This window comes from Bos javanicus, chromosome 22 (genome assembly GCF_032452875.1).
Source record: "Bos javanicus breed banteng chromosome 22, ARS-OSU_banteng_1.0, whole genome shotgun sequence".
NCBI classification, from domain to species: Eukaryota; Metazoa; Chordata; class Mammalia; order Artiodactyla; family Bovidae; genus Bos; species Bos javanicus.
In genome coordinates, this window is record NC_083889.1 from 7,503,381 (window position 1) to 7,522,075 (window position 18,695).

Sequence of the window (18,695 nt, forward strand, 5' to 3'; positions counted from 1 at the left end):
GAGAGAGAGACTCCTTGAGGACTTAGGTCTGCCCCAGGTGTGGAGGTGGCACAGTGCTTGGATTTCAGGGACCCTGGCACGTATGTGTACCCGTGACTGATTCATGCTGCTGTATGGCAGAAACCAACACAATATTGTAAAGCAATTATCTTTCAATTAAAAATTGATATTTTTTTTTTTAAAGAGTGAGAGACACCAGAATGTTCCCTTGCCCCTTCCATCCATGAACCAGAGAGCAGGTTCTCTGACACCAAACCTGGCAACACCTTGATCTTGGGTCTCTCAGCCTCCAGACCACGAGAAATAAATTTCAGTCTATGAGCCATCCACTGGGCCTGTGATAGCAGCCGGAAGTCACTAAGGTAGTTGCCCAACCCTCTTTGGGGTCCACATAACACTCTCTCCAGCTCTAATGGTGGGTAATTAAAGGTTTGCTTATCTGTCTTCTCAAGACTTTGAGGGAACGAGTTGATATTTCTTTAATACAGTGCCTGTCACACAATAGTTGAATATAGGTTAATGGAACACATGCAAAAAAATACAGATGTCTTATCTCTACTGAACTGGAAGTTCCTTGTAGTCAAGGATGTATGTCTGATTCATCTCTGCATTCCGTGCCAAGGGCAGGACCTGGTCTAAGGTAGGTGCTGAACAGTGTAGTGAAAGAATGAATAAATTCACAATACTAAAGAGAATTTGTCGTTTAAGTCACCTGAGGGGCCTTCCACCTTATAGGAAATGATGATCCAAGAGTTTTGTTTATGGTTCCTTTTTCATTCCAGTTTTATCTTGTATGTTTGTATGTTGTTGTTCAGCCTCTCAGTTGTGTCTGACTCTTTGCGACCCCATGGACTGCAGCACACCAGGCTTCCTTATCCTTTCCCCCAGAGTTTGCTTAAACTCTTGTCCATTGAATTGGTGATGTTATCTAACCATCTCATCCTCTGTTGCCCCCTTCTTCTCCCGCCCTCAATCTTTCTCAGCATTAGGGTCTTTTCCAATGAGTCGACTCTTTGCATCAGGTGGCCAAAGTATTGGAGCTTCAGGTTCAGCATCAGTCCTTCCAATGCATAGTCAGGGTTGATTTACTTTAGGATGGACTGGTTTGATCTTTGCCATCCAAGGGACTCTCAAGAGTCTTCTCTAGCACCACAGTTCAAAGTACCCTGATAGCTCAGTTGGTAAAGAATCTGCCTGCAATGCAGGAGACCCCAGTTCGATCTGCTGGAGAAGGGATAGGCTACCCAGTCCAGTGTTCTTGGGCTTCCCTGTGGCTCAGCTGGTACAGAATCCGCCTGCAATGCGGGAGACCTGGGTTCGATCCCTGGGTTGGGAAGATCCCCTGGAGAAGGGAAAGGCTACCCACTCTAGTATCCAGGCCTGAAGAATTCCATGGACTGTATAGTACATGGGATGGCAGAGTTGGACACTACTGAGCAACTTTCACTTTCAACCTTCTTTATGGTCTAACGCTCACATCCGTACATGACTACTGGAAAAACCATATTTGTTTGTATGAGGTAAGACTCTATTACTTGCATTCCTAAATAATATTTTGTGTACTTTGGCATACTTTTAAACTTTAGACAAGTGGAATCATTCTTTTTAAGGCTAAACTGTCTTGTTATGTATAGCTGTAATTCTTTTATTATTCCCTGCTGTAAAATCTTCTCCTACGTGTGCATCTTCTCTCTAAAAAAACAAACAAAAAAATCCACTTTTGTTTTTACATGGTTATTTCTGCTTTCTGCTATTAGGAACTGTGCTGCTGTATCATACCGAAAACACTTATTAAATACAAAAGAAAAAAATGAAGTGGAGAAAATGGATACAACCTTAATAAGGTAATCACAATTAATATCAGTGATAAGGGGCTGACAGTGGGCTCCTCCAGTGACGTCTGAGAAGGACTGTATTCTAGTCCAGCGGTCCCCAACCTTTTTGGCACCAGGGACCAGTTTCATGGAAGCCAGTTTTTCCAGGGACTGGGGCGTGGGAGGGGGTGTGGGGGGAACGGTTTTGGGATGATTCAAGTGCCGTTACATTTACTTTATCTCTATTATTATTACATTGTGATAGACAATGAAATAATTCTACAGCTCACCATAATGCAGAATCAGTGGGAGCCCTGAGCTTGTTTTCCTGCAGCTAGACAGTCCCATCTGGGGTGATGGGAGAGCGATGGGGAGCGGCTACAAATACAGATGAAGCTTCATTCACCTCCTGTTGTGGCCCGGTTCCTAACAGACCACAGACCAATATCAGTTTGTTGCCTGGCCTCTGGGGACCCCTGTTCTAGTCCAGAGACCTTAATCTGAATCTAATCATGAAGAAACAGCAGAGAAACCTCAATGGAGGACTTTTTATAAAATAACTGGCCTGTATTCTTAAAAGTAATTCTATTTCTTTTCGGCTGTGCTAGGTCTTCCATGCTGTGCAGGCTTTTCTTGTCTCAGAGGCTACTCTCTAGTTGCAGTGTTCAGGCTTTCGTTGCACAGCATGGGCTGTAGGCGGCCCGTGGGCTCAACAGCTGCAGCTCTGGGATTCTAGAGCACAAGCTCAGTAGTTGTGGTGCATGGGCTTAGTTGCTCTGAGGCATGTGGGATCTTCTGGGACCAGGAATCGAACCCATGTCTCTTGCATTGGCAGGCGGATTCTTTACCACTGAGCCCCCAGGGAAGACCCCTGTATTCTTTTTTTGAACTAGACTGGAACAGTTTTAGGTTTGCAGCAACGCTGAATGAACAGCACAGAGGTTTCCCATCTACCCTCCACCACTACGTACACACCGCCTCTCCCGCTATCAGAATCCCACACCAGATGGGTCGCCTGGTACAGTCATTGAAGCTGCTTTCATTCAATATGATCACCCAAAGCCCATGACTTCCATTAGGGCTCACTCTTGATACTGCATATTCTCTGGGTTTTGAGAAATGTATCATGATATCCATCCACCATTATAGTATCACACAGAAGAGTTTGGCTGCCCTGAAAGTCCTCTTCTGTGCCTGTTTATCCCTCTCTCCCCGTATCACTTGGCAATCAGTGATCCCTTTACTGTTCTCAAAGTTTGCCTTTTCCAGAATGTCACATAGTTGGGGGAATTCCTTGATGGTCCATTGCTTGGGACTACACATTCTCACTGCTGAGGGCCCAGGTTCAGTCCCTGGTTGGGGAGCTAAGGTCTCACAAGCAGTGCAGTGCAGCCAACAACAACAACAACAAAAACAAATAAATAAAACCCCCAAACATAACATCATATATAGTTGGAATCATACAGTATATAGTCTTTCATATATAACCTTCTTTTACATAGTAAAATGTATTTAAGTTTCCTCCATGTTTTTTTGTGGTGGAATAGCTCATTTCTTTTTAGTGCTGAGTAATCCTTGGAAGAAAAGTTATGACCAACCTAGATAGCATATTGAAAAGCAGAGACATTACTTTGCCAACAAAGGTCTGTCTAGTCAAGGCTATGGTTTTTCCATTGGTCATGTATGGATGTGAGAGTTGGACTGTGAAGAAAACTGAGCGCTGAAGAATTGATGCTTTTGAACTGTGGTGCTGGAGAAGATTCTTGCGGGTCCCCTGGACTGCAAGGAGATCCAATCAGTCCATCCTAAAGGAGACCAGTCCTGGGTGTTCATTGGAAGGACTGATGCTGAAGCTGAAACTCCAGTACTTTGGCCACCTCATTCGAAGAGTTGACTCATTGGAAAAGACTCTGATGCTGGGAGGGATTGGGGGCAGGAGGAGAAGGGGACGACAGAGGATGAGATGGCTGGATGGCATCACTGACTCGATGGACGTGATTCTGAGTGAACTCCGGGAGTTGATGATGGACAGGGAGGCCTGGCGTGCTGCGATTCATGGGATCGCAAAGAGTTGGACACGACTGAGCGACTGAACTGAACTGAACTGAATAGGCGTGTGGTGGATCTCACTGTTGTTTTGGCCTGTACTCTAGTGTCAATAGCATAACAATAAAATCTGAAGGTTCGGATTCTAGAACATTAGATAGAAGAAACAACTAGATACAATACATGATATTGGACTGTTTCCTGCCCAGGGGAAAAACGTGCTATACAAGACGTTGTTGTTGTTGTTTAGTCCAAACAACAACAGTTGGGATTGAATCCACCTCCCTTATGTCTCCTGCATTGGGAGGCAGATTTTTTTTTTTTTTTTACCACTGAGCCACCAGTGCATCTCCCACAACTCCTGCGTTGCAGGCAGAGTGTTTACTGCGGAGTCACAAGGGAAGCCCATAAAAGACATTATTAGTTGACAAAACTGGAATGGGGGATATAGATTAGTGAATTTGATCATTAATGAATTTGAACATTGTAGTTTCATTCCCAGGTGGGGCAGTGGTAAAGAATCCGCCTGCCGATGCAGGAGACACGGCTTCAGTTCCTGGGTGGGGAAGATCCCCTGGAGAAGGAAATGGCAACCCACTCCAGTATTCTTGCCTGGAGAATCCTATGGACAGAGGAGCCTGGCAGGCTCCATGGGATTGCAAAGAGTCAAACACGACTGAGCACAACAGAGAGTTTCGGTTCCTAGGACATACATACTAAAAGATTAAAGGGTAAATGGCCTGATGTATGCAATCTTCTCTCAAATGATTAAGAAAAAGAAATATGGCATAAGTTATTCATTTGTAAATGTGTATAAAGGATATATAGGAGTTGTATGTACTATCCTTGCAATTTTTTTGTAAATTATTTAAAAATAAAAATTTAAGTAATTACAATTACAATGCTGGGACTTAATCACTGGCAGTGCACTGGTTAGGACTTGGCGCTCCCACTGCTGGGATGGGTGTGCTCTGTGGTCGTGGAACTAAGATCCCTGAAAGTCGAGTGGTGCGGCCAAAAAATTTAATAATGATAAAATAACAGTACTGCCTTTAACATTCCATCCACATCTTTTGATGCACACATACAAGCTTCTCGAGTGTATTCTGAAGCGTGGAATCTAAATCATAAGGTGTGTGCATCTTCAACTTGATTTGCTCAATAGTTTACAAAGTGCCACCGACATCCTCATTAATTTTATATATGCACTGTCTCTCTCACTGAAATGTAAGGTCGTTCGTGGACCCGCAGCATTAACCTCACTAGGGTGCTGGTTAGAACTGCAAACCCTCAGATCCCCATCTCTGCCAGATTTGGTGAAAGAGAAACTCTGGAGTCACTTGTGAATCTGCGTTTTTCAAAAGTCCTCTAAATGATTCTAAAGTCTAAGCAGCGCTGATCCATCAGGGCCGCGTCTGGCTTCCAGACCGCCTTCTCTAAAGGAGCGATCAGCGGAGCCGGGGATCAAATGTTAGACAAGCAGAAACTAGAGGGCAGCGCGCCTCCCTAGGACACCCTCTCCGTACGGGCAGCTTCGCCCGGACCCCTCGGCTGGTGGGGAGGGGCGGCCGGACGGGGCGGGCCTGAGGCTGGCGTCTCCGCCTCTTCAGCGTTCGGCTCCCTTTTCTTTTCCTTCTTTCTCCTCTCTTTCCTTCCTTCCGCCTGGAGCTATGGAGCCGGGGCGCCGGGCGGCCGCGGCGCTGCTGGCGCTGCTATGCGCGGTCTGCGCGCTGCACTCGGGGCGCGCCCAGTACGAGCGCTACAGCTTCCGCAGCTTCCCGCGGGACGAGCTGATGCCGCTCGAGTCGGCCTACCGGCACGCGCTGGACCAGTACAGCAGCGAGCACTGGGCGGAGAGCGTGGGCTACTTGGAGATCAGCCTGCGGCTGCACCGCCTGCTACGGGACAGCGAGGCCTTCTGCCACCGCAACTGCAGCGCGGCGCCGCAGCCCGAGCCCACCGCCGGCCTCGCGCGCTACCCGGAGTTGCGCCTCTTTGGGGGCCTACTGCGCCGAGCGCACTGCCTCAAACGCTGCAAGCAGGGCCTGCCGGCCTTCCGCCAGTCGCAACCCAGCCGCGAAGTACTGGCGGACTTCCAGCGCCGAGAGCCCTACAAGTTCCTGCAGTTCGCCTACTTCAAGGCAAGTCCGGTCGCCCCGCCTTACGCTTAGGCCCCGCCCCGCGCCGCGGTTAGGCCCCGCCCGCCGCGGTTAGGCCCGCCCCTAGACCCCTGCCTGGTGCCTGCGTCCTGGGCCAGATCGCACCGCCCTTTCTAGACTTACTTCTTTCGCACTCAGCGTCGCTAAGGAAGACCTTCAAATCCTCTGCCTTGTATTCTATTTCATAGATAAAGATGAAAAATACTTTTCTTGAAGGGTGGTTCTGAGGCAGAGGATGTATATCTAACGACTAGCACAGTGTTATTTGAAGACAGACTTCTGTTTTTAGTAGTACCATCAAAATCCCTTTTCTCAAGTGAGTAGGGCGGGAGAGGACCTGCGGGGCCGGTCAGTCTCTTTTAAAGAGGAATTTAAAAGGGCAGGGCTCCTTGGAAGGACACTTGCCTGTCTGGAGGAGGAGAACCTGAGCGCTGTGATTCCTCAGGGCTGGCGCTCTCCGCTGGCTTTCATCTACAGTGTAACGCGGTTGTCTTCCTCCTTTTTATGACTGTTTGCATTCCGTCTGTGATTGCTGGCTAAAAATAGCCACAAATTGCAGTTGTCTACGGTCCTTACACGGGGGACCCTGAAGTTTTAAGAACGGGCTGAATTCCCTGTTAACTGGATAAAGAGGCTTTAGCTTGGCGGGTCTTCAATGGGTTTTGCCAAGAGAGCCCTCTTAAAGCTGTTTCCACTTTATTGGAAAACGATTTGGTAAACTCTGTGTCTTTGGGCTGCAAGATCTGCTTTTCATATTTCTCTGAAACGGGTCCACGTGTATGTTGCATTCGTATGGGCCATAAAATAGCACAAAACCCTAAATAGGAGAAAAACTGGGTTATTTCTATGCCTGCTACAGCTTTATATAAAGTATCAGATTTGTGAATGTTTGTCCTAGCAATTAAAAAAAAAAAAAAACAGTTTTAAAATAGACCAGGGATGAGATTAATACATTTCCGGAACTCAGAAATGATGGCTGACTCATACAAGCACTATATTTTTACGCTGAAAAAGACTCATTTAATCCTCTTTTTTGTAGAGCTTTTGGCACATACAGTATGAGCCAAATTTGAGTCACATAATCAAGGGGGAAACGTTTTATTTTTAAACCTGGAGAATAATGGAAGCTCTGATTTCTTTAAAATACGGATGAATGTGAAACGAGGCAAAAGGGGAGGAACAGTTAATTCAGGGTGACCGGAAGGCAGGGGTTTCGTCCATCGTGGCATCCGCAAAGGTTAGGAAATTCATAACTTCTCTTCAAAACCCTTTACAGGTCTTGTGACAATCACTTACTTAAAGTCAGTAAAGGGAATTCCCCGGTGGTCAGGTGGTTAGGGCTGTAGGCTTCCACAGGGGTCTAGGGGGGTTTGGGGGAGGGAGGGGCCGAAGAGGAGGCGAGGGGGCCGGGGGCGGAGGCGGGGTGGGGGGTGGGCAGGGAGACAGTCCCACTCCAGGCCGCTAGATGGCATTCCTCAGACATCAGCACGGATATCTGGAAGGGCAGGCTCTGCCATTATCTCCAAATGACTAGGCTCGCGTATGTGGGGTAGTTTCTGCCCTGGCTGTTTGCTGCCATTTGATTGTCAGAAATCCAGACCGTGCCAAATATTCCTTTATTTTCTCTCTCCAAACAGAATTCCCTAATTCCTGTCCCCGAGGCTCCCTCTGGATTGGCTGAAGGAGTCTCCCTCCACATGTATGGGTCCCCCCCCCCACCCCGCGCCCCCCAGATTGTGCTGTGATTTCAGGGCATGGAGGGGCCATGACATCCATGGTGGGGGAGGGGCCCTCTGCCACTCGTGTGTCCACACAGGGAGGTGTCCCTATCCCTTTCTTCGAGCCTTTTCACTCACTTCATGGCACCTCCTTCCCTGAAGACTTCTGGGCTCTGCCTGCAGGTACCAAACCTGAGGATCAAGGGCCACAGACCTTGCTGCCCCTGCAGACTCCAAGGAGGGAGTTTTTTCTAGCCTAGAGGATTCCTCTTCCTCCTTTTTTTTTTTTTTTGGCCATGTGGCATGGCATGCTGGATCTTAGTTCCCCAACCAGGGATTGAACCCATATCTCCTGCAGTGGAACCTCGGGTCCGGAACCGACAGGGAAATCCTTCCTCTGTCTTCTTCTTCCAGGCCAGTCAGCTTCTTCCTGCAGTTCCCTCTCTCAATTTCCTCTTCTTCACACACTTGCCAAGTTCTCTAAGGAGTACAAGAGCTTTGGTCATACCTCTATGTCCTGACCTCCCCTGAGGCAGTGAGACTCAGAATCAGCTGATCAGCACCAAATGGGGAGAAGAGAGAGAGGGGGAAAGAGAGGGAAACATGAATTAATTTCATGAAAATATTATGTAGTCGTGATGTCCTGTCCAAGTCACTGGTACTTACCAAGTCCTGCCTTGTCCTAAGAACTCTGCCAGCTGCCAGGAATGCAGAAAACAGGATGACATAAAAGAGGCTCGTGGTCCAGTGGTTAAGACTCCTCACTCCCAATATAGAGAGCCTGGGTTTGATCCCTGGTTAGGAAACTAGACCCCACATGCTGCAACTAAGACCCAGCACAGCCAAATTAATTAATTAAATAAATATACATACTTATATACCCTGATGAATATATACCTTGATAACTCAGCTGATAAAGAATCTGCCTGCAATGCAAGAGACCCCAGTTCGATTCCTGGGTTGGGAAGTTCCCTTGGAGAAGGGATAGGCTACCAACTCCAGTATTCTTGGGCTTCCCTGGTGGTTCAGCTGGTAAAGATTCCGCTTGCAAGGCGGGAGACCTGGATTCGATCCCTGGGTCGGAAAGATACCCTGGAGAAGGCTACCCATTCCAGTATTCTGGCCTGGAGAATTCCATGGACTGTATAGTCCATGGGGTCGCCAGGAGTCGCACGTGACTGAGTGACTTTCACTTATACTTTCATATATATATATTTTTAAGAGTCTCTTGATTGAGGTCGTGGGGAAAGGGAGGACTCACTTTCATGTATAAGCAGGGATCTTCCTCCCAGCCCCCAAGATTCACTTCCTAGAACAGCATCTGTCCTGTAGAGGCTCTCAACAAATATTTGCTGAGTGAATGAATGAGTGAATGAGGAGGTGGTGGGGGTCCTCGGGAAGATGAAACAGAGGTTCTGTGAGAGACCTGGGAAAATACTGATCTATCTGTCAAGGTCCTGGCAGAAAAGATGTGATATAGTTATACAGGGTAACTGGAGGAATACTTATGAATAAGGCAGTTACTTACAAAAGCTGGGGTGAGACCCACCTCCCAGGCCAGAAGGGGTAACGTGGATGGAGAGAGACTAGATGGAGAGACCTTCAATTAAGGGAAGGAGCCAGGACGAAAACAGCCCAGCCTTATTCTCTTCCCTTCCTTCAGTCTCCTGTTGGGCACCTGTTGGGGCTGAACCCACTGAAAGCTAGAGGGCAAGGGAGTCCACAGGGACAGCCCATACGCCAGCCTCCTGGGCAGGGCAGGGTGGAGACGGCAGAGTAGATCGGGGCAGGCACAGAGGGTACATCGGCTCACCCATAGGAATGAACACTCATGCCTTGTGGCTGGACCAGGTATGCTGGGCCTTGGAAATCACTGAGCCCTTAGCTGGAAACACTGTGTAGAAACACAAAATTGCCTAAGGACTGAACAGACGTTCTTGTTTTACAGAAATCACGCTCACCACCCACTGAGTAGTGCTTGTCTCTCCTCTCTGGACTTTAGGCAAATAATCTTCCGAAAGCCATTGCAGCTGCTCACACCTTTCTACTGAAGCATCCTGATGACGAGATGATGAAGAGAAACATGGCTTATTACAAGAGCCTGCCCGATGCCGAGGACTACATTAAAGACTTGGAAACCAAGTCGTACGAGGTACATTTGGGTTTTTACACAGTGGTTAGTTGCAGTGTGAATTTTAGAATAAGTGTATCTTAGTGAACAGCTACTGACACTGAAGGACTGATAAGTGATTTTTGATGACATTTAATGAGTATTATGACAATAGAAATGACTGCCTTGGGATTCCCCTGGTGGTCTAGTGGTTAAGACCTCGTACTGCTAATGCAGGGGGTGCAGATTTGATCTCTGGTCAGGGAACTGGATTCCACATGCTGTGGGGTATGGCCAAAAAATTAAAAAAAGAAGAAAAAATGATTGCCTTTTTAACACCAAGTTGATCCATTTAAGAATGCAATTTTACATTGCATGGTGATTTTAAAGTCACTTTTTTCCCCTTTAAATGCTGCATTTTAGAAATATGGTCATTTGATCATTCAGTTTTAAGATGGTATAAAAATGGGTCTTGGAAATCATCTGAAAATGACTAAGAACAGAAGAACCTGGAAGTAGGTCTTCATCTCTAATGCAACTAGGAAACATGTATTTTTATACACATACACAGCACATATCTCAAGATGGAAGGGGAATAAGGTTCTAGGAGGACAGACTCAACAGGTTACAGGATATTTGAGTCTGTGCATCTGCAGAGGGGATTCTGAGGGGAATGAGTGAGGACAGTAAGAAGAGGACGAGTCCAGAGCACTTACTGCTGTCGGGGCCTGTCGAGTCTGGGCTCCAGGTGCGTGGGTACCAGTGGGGCAGGAGCAGGGGTTGAAAACAGAGGGATGGGTTGGAAGTGCCCACTAGAGCTCCAGGAGCCTCAGGTCTGACTCTAGGGTTTCCCATCGTGGGACCAGACTGCAAGCTCACTTTTTCGCCAGCGGTGACCCTCAAACATTGTGGGCAAAGTCTCTTTTCTGGAGCCCATCTGGTCTCCAGGGAGGAATTCCCCAGCCTTCCGCAGGGCTGGCGGAGTGTCTGAGAGCCAGTCTGGGGAGAGGGATGGCGATCTCACGGCTGAGTTGGAGGCCTCACCTGTTCCTGGGTGTCAGCCCACACCTCAGCTTGATTGCTGTGCCTGCTCCCTGGGCCTTCAGCCTTTATGGGTAGAATCTCTAGAACAGACTTGGAAGGTGTGGTCCCTTAGGGGAGCAGATGGCTGCTGGCGGGGGAAGCCAGGCTCCAACAGCCAGGTTCAGACTTTCAGCCAGCGTTCCATCCCGCACCTCGTGCCAGCCTCTGTGGTCCCTGGTGTCTGCAGGTGTCTATGGGTTGTGTAACTCACCTCCCGTGAGGACCCTCCTCTCTGATCATTTGGCTTTCTGTCTTTCCAAAAGTTGTTGAAATCTCTCGTCTGCTGCTTGCTCCTTTCCTGATCTCCTGTAAGAAGAATTGATCCCTTTTTACTTTCTTCCCTGTTATTGTTCACTGGGTTTGGGGAAAAGAGTTGTGTGCACGTGGCCATCGCACTGTGCTTAGGGGCATCCTCTCTCTGTAGAGCTTTGTTTGTTTTCTTTTCTATTTCATTTATTTGGCTGCCTCGGGATCTCTCGTTTAGCTCGCAGGCTCTGGGGCATGCAGGCTCCGTAGCTGTGGCACACGGACTTAGTAGCTCTGAGGCATGTGGGATCTTAGTTCCCTGACCAGGGGTGGAACGCATGTCCCCTGCATTGGAAGGTGGATTCTTAACCACTGGACCACCAGGGAAGTCCCTCTGCAGGGCTTTCTTTCTGCTGCCACCCTGCCATTTCTGGAGAGCCAGCGGTCTGGTATTTCTGCTTCCCCTGCCCCACACTCCCCTTCCCCCGACCCCCCATCCATCTCCAGGCAAAGCTTCAGTTCTTTGCCTGTCTTGCTTCCAGGGGATGCTGCCTGCCCAGGAGATATAAGGAGATCCATCTTCCTAACCTTAGGCTTTAAGCTGGGTGAAAATTCTAGGTCCCAGGGGTGACCCTCAAATACCCTCTGTCCAGAGCAGCTGAAAACAAAACTCCCAAAGGAGAACCACATGTGTATTTCAAGACCTGTCCTGGCCCCTCCAAGTTAGCAGGTTTCTGCATGTGTCCAAAATCTCTACTTACTTCTGGTGAAGATGAAGCTGCTTCCTCAGCCCTAGTTATTCCTGGTACCTGGTGGAGGCAACAGGTAGCAAGAATTCCTTGATGTTTCCTCTGGCTGGCATGTGGCTGCCCTACCCAGGAACTCGTGCAGACATGTGAAACTCCTAGTTTATACTTTGCTGTTAGGGCAAGGGCCCTCTGACCCTTGCTTTAGCTTATCTTTTCCTTGAATTGATTTTTAAAATCAGTTTTATGGAGGTATAATTTATTTAAAACGAATCTTCTAATTTTAAGTGTATAATTCGATGAGTTTTGGCAAATGTGTGCAGTCATACAACTACCACCACAATCATACAGACATTTTCTTCTCCCCTAAAAAGTTCCTGCGTTAAAAAAAAAAATTGTTTTAAGTTTCCCTCATACCCCTTTGCAGTCATGCCTTTGCCCCTGACCCCTGGCAGCCACTGCTCTGGTTTCTGTCCCTGGTATTTTCCTTTTTTCCTTGATTCAAACTTGATTTTATTATCAAGCATCTGCTAGTTTTTGAGTTAAATAAAATAACTGTACCGCTGTGAACAGGGTAGAAAAATCTAGATGTAGGTAAGTCACTGATTGCCTTCCCAGCCGGGGAGAAGTTACTGTGCAGCACAGGGAACCCAGTCTGGTGCTCCGTGATGACCTGGGTCGGTGGAGTGGGGGAGGGAGGGAGGCTAGAGAGGGAGAGGGTGTATGCACAATTAGGGCTGATTTGCCTTGTGGTATGGCAGAAACCAGCACAACATTGTAAAACAATTTTTTTTAATTAAAAAAAAAAAAAAAGAGTGAGCATAGTTTGTCCGGAGTTAATGAGAGTCAAGCTTCATGATAATCTGATTCCTTTTGGGAGGACAAGTCTGTCTCTTCATGTCTGGACGTTCCTTGACTTCTCTCGGCTTCCAGAGCCTGTCTTTTTGTTTCGTTTTCGATTGATTTACACTGTGTCAGGTGTACAGAAGACTGATTCAGTTATACATACGTGTACGTATATATATAAATTATACATGTATATATATATTCAGATTCTTTTCTGTTATACTTTATTACAAAATATTGAGTGAGGTTCCCTGTGCTATACAGTAGATCCTTGTTTATCCACTTTATATTTTATAAGATCTTATGGAAAAACCCAAATGAACTTTTTGCCCAACCCAATATATAGTAATATGTAACTGTTAACCCCAAATTCCCTATATATCCCTCCTGGCCCCTTTCCCCCTTGGTAACCATAAGTTTGTTTCTCTGTCTGTGATTCTATTTCTGTTTTGTATATAAGCTCGTTTGTATCATTTTTTTAGATTCCATGTATCATAGGATATTTGTCTTTCTCTGACTTCATTTAGCATGATAATCTCTAGGTCCATCGACGTGGCATTATTTCCTTCTTTTTTATATATGTATATATGTACCACATCTTCATCCATTCATCTGCTGATGGACATTTAGGTGCTTCCACGTCTTGATTATTGTAAATAGTGCTGCTATGAACGTAGTGGTGTATGTATCCTTTGGAATTAGAGTCTTCATTTTTTCTGAACATATGTCCAGGAGTGGGATGGCAGGATCATATGGTAGCTCTATTTTTAGTTTTTTAAGGAACCTCCATACATCGTATGTTCTCCATAGTGGCTGCCCCAGTCGACATCCCTCCCTTTTCTCCACACCCTCTCCAGCGTTTTTTACATGTAGACTTTTCGCTGATTCCAGAGCCTGTTCATCCGAGCCGTGCGGGCCTACAATGGCGAGAACTGGAGGACGTGCATCACCGACATGGAGCTGGCCCTTCCTGACTTCTTCAAGGCCTTCTATGAGTGTCTCGCTGCCTGCGAGGGCTCCCGGGAGATCAGGGACTTCAAGGATTTCTATCTTTCCATCGCAGGTTGGTAGTGGGTTTTATCCTTGACATAAAGGACACAGCTGCCCCTGTGAGTTCTACATGCTTTCTAGGAAACTCGGGTGGCTTTTGAGAAACTTTTGAGCGTAAATGAGAGTGGGTTAACTGGGGTGGCTGATACAGACATGGATTAGCCTCTGACTTGGCTGGAGCTTCTAGAGGAACAGTGAGTAAGGTGTTCAGACACAGGCCTGTGGAGGTTTGTTTCATCAGTCCTACTTGACTGCAGATTCCCACAGGCTTGTAGCAAAATAAAATTGAGCCCCAAAGCATCTCACACCTCGGCTTAGGGAGATAACTTTGATTATGGCAGTTTTTCAGCATGCAGAGTCTGCATGCTCGATCACTAAGTCATGTCTGACTCTGCGACTCCATACACTGTAGTCCGCCAGACTCCTCTGTCTGTGGAAATTCCCAGGCAAGAATACTGGAGTGGGTAGCCATTTCCTTCTCCAAGAATGAAGAGTATAATTAGTGATCACTAAGGCAACTTTGGTGGCTCAGACAGTAAAGGATCTGCCTGCAATGCAGGAGACCCAGATTCGATCCCCGGGTCAGACAGATCCCCTGGAGAATGAAATGGTAACCCACTCTAGTACTCTTGCCTGGAGAATTCCATGGGCAAATAAGCCTGGCGGTCTACAGTCCATGGCGTCACAAAGATGTCAGGCACGACTGAGTGACTAACACATATACACAAGGTAACTTTTGGGGAAAAAGAAAACATTTTCTGATGATAAAATAATGCATGCTTATTTTAAGAAGTTTGGAAAGCACAAGAAAGAGTAAAGAAAGAAAATTGAGGACTTCCCTGGTGGTCCAATGGTTAAGACGCTGAGCTTCCCAGGGAGCAGGGGGCACCGGTTCAATTCTGATCCTGATCAAGGAACTAAGATCCTGCATTCCTTCAGGCTTGGCCAAAACAAGAAAAAGAAAATTGAAAACACATAAATAGCCCTAGGGGTTTTCTTTAACCATTAGTGGGCAGCAATGCTCCAGAGGATAGGAAATGGCCAAGAGATGTCTCTAAGTGGTTTGGGAACACAGACCCTCAAACTGCCCCTTGCTGGAAGGGGCCCCAGGTCAGATAAGCCTGGAATTGGTCTGAGGGTTGTCTGCTTCTTGGAGTCTCTGTGCCCCGTGATGATTAATGACTCTCAGAAACCCTGAGGCGGGCAGCTCTTTTACAGTTATTGAGTCCAGGATGGTTGTTTGTTGTTGTTGTTTTAGTAAATTTTTGCTTGTGAAACTCTTTTTCTACAGAGTACCTTTATTTTTCTTAACAAAACGTTTTTATTGTGGAATATTTCAAACATATACAAAATATAGAAGAGTGTGAAGAAAGCCCACTTACCCATGACTCAGCTTCGCTACTGTCAACTCATGGAAGAGTATCATCTGAAAACCCCCCTCTTCCCTCTCAGGTTCAGATCAGATCAGATCAGTCGCTCAGTCATGTCCGACTCTTTACAACCCCATGAATCGCAGCACGTCAGGCCTCCCTGTCCATCACCAACTCCTGGAGTTCACTGAGACTCCCGTCCATTGAGTCAGTGATGCCATCCAGCCATCTCATCCTCTGTGGTCCCCTTCTCCTCCTGCCCCCAATCCCTCCCAGCATCAGAGTCTTTTCCAATGAGTCAGCTCTTCGCGTGAGGTGGCCAAAGTACTGGAGTTTCAGCTTCAGCATCAGTCCTTCCAATGAACACCCAGGACTGGTCTCCTTCAGAATGGTCTGGTTGGATCTCTTTGCAGTCCAAGGGACTCTCAAGAGTCTTCTCCAACACCACAGTTCAAAAGCATCAATTCTTCGGCGCTCAGCCTTTTTCACAGTCCAACTCTCACATCCATACATGACCAATGGAAAAACCATAGCCTTGACTAGACAGACCTTTGTTGGCAAAGTAATGTCTCTGCTTTTGAATATGCTATCTAGTTTGGTCATAACTTTCCTTCCAAGGAGTAAGCGTCTTTTAATTTCATGGCTGCAAGCAAATTCCAGGTGTTCCCTCATTTTGTATGTTTTGTTTCAATAGATACCTCTAAAAGATAAGAACTCTTTTTTTTTTTTAACATAACCACCAAACTATTATACCTAAAAGAATTATAACAGCAGTTCCTTGATCTCATCATCAAATATCCAGTGTCCCAGTCGTCTTAGAAATGGCATAAATATGTGTGTGTGTCCCTTACATTTATAATTTGTTGGTTTGAATCAGGTTCAAAATAAAGTCCACACATTGCACTTGGTTAGTTTCTTAATCTTTCAGGTTGCTGTGAGGCCACCATCACCATCCATCTGCAGAACTTTTTCATCTTCTCAGACTGAAACTCTGTATCCATTAAACACTAGTTCCCAGGACCTCCCCAGTGGTCCAATGGTTAGCACTCAGCATTTTTCACTGCTGAGGGCACAGGTTCAATCCCTGGTCAGGAAACAAGACTCCCGGCTTGGCAAAAAAAAAAAAAAAAAATTGAAGAATAGTTAATTTGCAATATTATGTTAGTTTCAAGTGTACAGCAAAGTGACTCAGTTACACATATACACATATGTATATATACACACACATTTTTTTCAGATATAATTTCCATTATAGGTTATCACAAAATACTGGGCAGAGTTCCCTGTGCTCTGTATACAGTGCGTGGCGTGCCTGCTCAGTCATGTCTGACTGTTTGCAACCCCGTGGACTGTAGCCCCCCAGGCTCCTCTGTCCATGGGATTCTCCAGGCAAGAATACTGGAGTGGTTGCCATTTCCTTCTCCAGGGGACCTTCCCGACCCAGGGATCAAACCCTTGTTTCTTGCCTCTCCTGCACTGACAGGCGGGTTCTGTACCAGCTGAGCCGCCGGGGAAGCCCCCTATGTATACAGTCGGTCTTTGTTGTTTACCTGTTTCATACATGGCAGTGTGTATCTCTTAATCCCAAACTCCTGATTTTTTCCCCCATCTCCCAAGCCCAGTGCTTCTGGTCCTCAGGGGAAGGGCTAGGATTTAGACCCAGGTGTTCTGACTGTGGTCTCACCTCTTAACCTGTGAAATAGTGTCTCACCTGAGGGGGTTACCCTGGATTAACACTTAATCTCAAACTTTATTTTTGGTAGTTAATATAAGCACATACTATCGCATGTGAAAGACAAAGGGATATAATGTGAAAAACGTCTCCTGCTTTCTCAGTTAGGTCCTGACTAGAAAGAGAAGTGCTTTCCAGTTCCCCAGTATAATTACTGTTGAAATGAATAATTCATGGACAGATGCTTCCAGACGAGGACAACTTGCTGTCCATTAGATTCTCTGTTCTCCACCCCCTCACCCCTGACCATGCAGTGATTTAGCACAGTATTGAGAATTCTTGCCTGAATCTTTTTTTTCCTATAAAGGTTATGTGAATATAAAACCACTTTCCCCTTTATTTTTGTGCCTGCTTCTTCCATACAGAATACATACCCTACATTACACACTATTCTATTTTATGCTTTTTCCACTTAACAGTATATCCTAACTAGTACGTAGAGACTGTTTCATTATTCTTCTCATTTCTGCCGAGTACTCCGTTGAGGGTCGGGGTAAGAGTGTGCTACTGTTTATTCAACCATCTGGTAGACATTGGGGCTGCTCCAGTCTTTTGCTTGGGCTTCCCTGGTGGCTCAGCTGGTAAAGAATCCACCTACAGTGCGGGAGACCTGGGTTCGATCCCTGGGTTGGGAAGATCCCCTGGAGAAGGGAAAGGCTACCCACTCCAGTATTCTGGCCTGGAGAATTCCATGGACTGTATAGTCCATGGGGTTGCAAAGAGTCAAACACGACTGAGTGACTTTCACTTTCTTTCAGTCTTTTGCTATAACATCTACTACTGTACTGGGGAATTTTAGTGGGTTTCTTTTTTGTTGTTCTTGTTTGCTAAGTATGGAAATGTGTTTGCAAAGTCAGCATCAGTGGGATTGATGGTTCAGGGTGAATGTTTCAGTAAATTATTTGGTATTTTAAGGTACTGTTTTGTATTCCTACCAACCAGGGAGAGTGCCTACTCCTCCACAGTCTTGCTGGCAAAATGTGTACCATCATGCTGGACTCTGAAAGGGGGAAAGGGAAGGGCTGAGGACCACGCTGGATTTAGGGACCAGCTCCAGAAGTAGTATCCATCAGTTGTTAATTGTCCACATTTCATTGGCTCAGTTAGTCACATGGCCCCAGCTGAACTGCAAAGGTGGCTGGGAAATGGAGTCTTCCACATCTTTCTATGTGCCTGTATTTAAGTCTGCCTGCTCTCTTTTAAAACCTGTGTGGATTCTGCTGTTTGTATGTACCATAACTTCTTAATCACCATCCTACTGATTGACATTTGGGTTACTTTCAAGTTTGTTTGCTTAAGTGTGCCCAAGTCTAAAGAACATTTTCCCAGAAGGAGACTACTGGGTTAGAGAATGTGTGTATTTTAACCTTGGATAAATTTTGTCAAATCGTTCTCCAAAAAACTTGTTCCTTTTTTGCTCATACCACAAAATATGAGACTGTGAATCCCGATATTCTCTCCTTAACGCTGGGTGTTGTCAACTTTTAAACATTTTGCCAATTTAATAGCTTACATTATTTTAGGATTTCTTAATTACAAATAAGGTTAAGATCTTTTCACCATGTTTATTAGCCCCTTTTATAATTTCTGTTAGCATCTTTTTGGCTATTTTTATAGCCAGCATTTGTCCTTCTCCTATTGATTTAGCATGCTTCATGTATTAAAGATTTTGGCCCTTTATCATAAGTAGTGCAAATATTTTACTTTTATCATTTTATCATGATCATTTTGGCCTTAATTGTTTTGGGGGGTGGGGCAGAAGTGGCATAAAGAAA

At 46.1% G+C, this 18,695-nt stretch overlaps 1 protein-coding gene across 1 annotated transcript in view; it reads left to right on the forward strand.

The window, feature by feature from the left end:
• Positions 1–5,246: 5,246 nt before the first annotated feature.
• Positions 5,247–18,695, forward strand: part of CRTAP (cartilage associated protein) — a 35,238-nt gene continuing 21,789 nt past the window's right edge. The window contains exons 1-3 of the mRNA XM_061395762.1: positions 5,247–6,001; positions 9,740–9,889; positions 13,660–13,831. Of these exons, the coding sequence (XP_061251746.1) occupies positions 5,531–6,001; positions 9,740–9,889; positions 13,660–13,831 (793 nt within the window). The 5' untranslated portion in view covers positions 5,247–5,530. The remainder of the gene's footprint in view (positions 6,002–9,739; positions 9,890–13,659; positions 13,832–18,695) is intronic.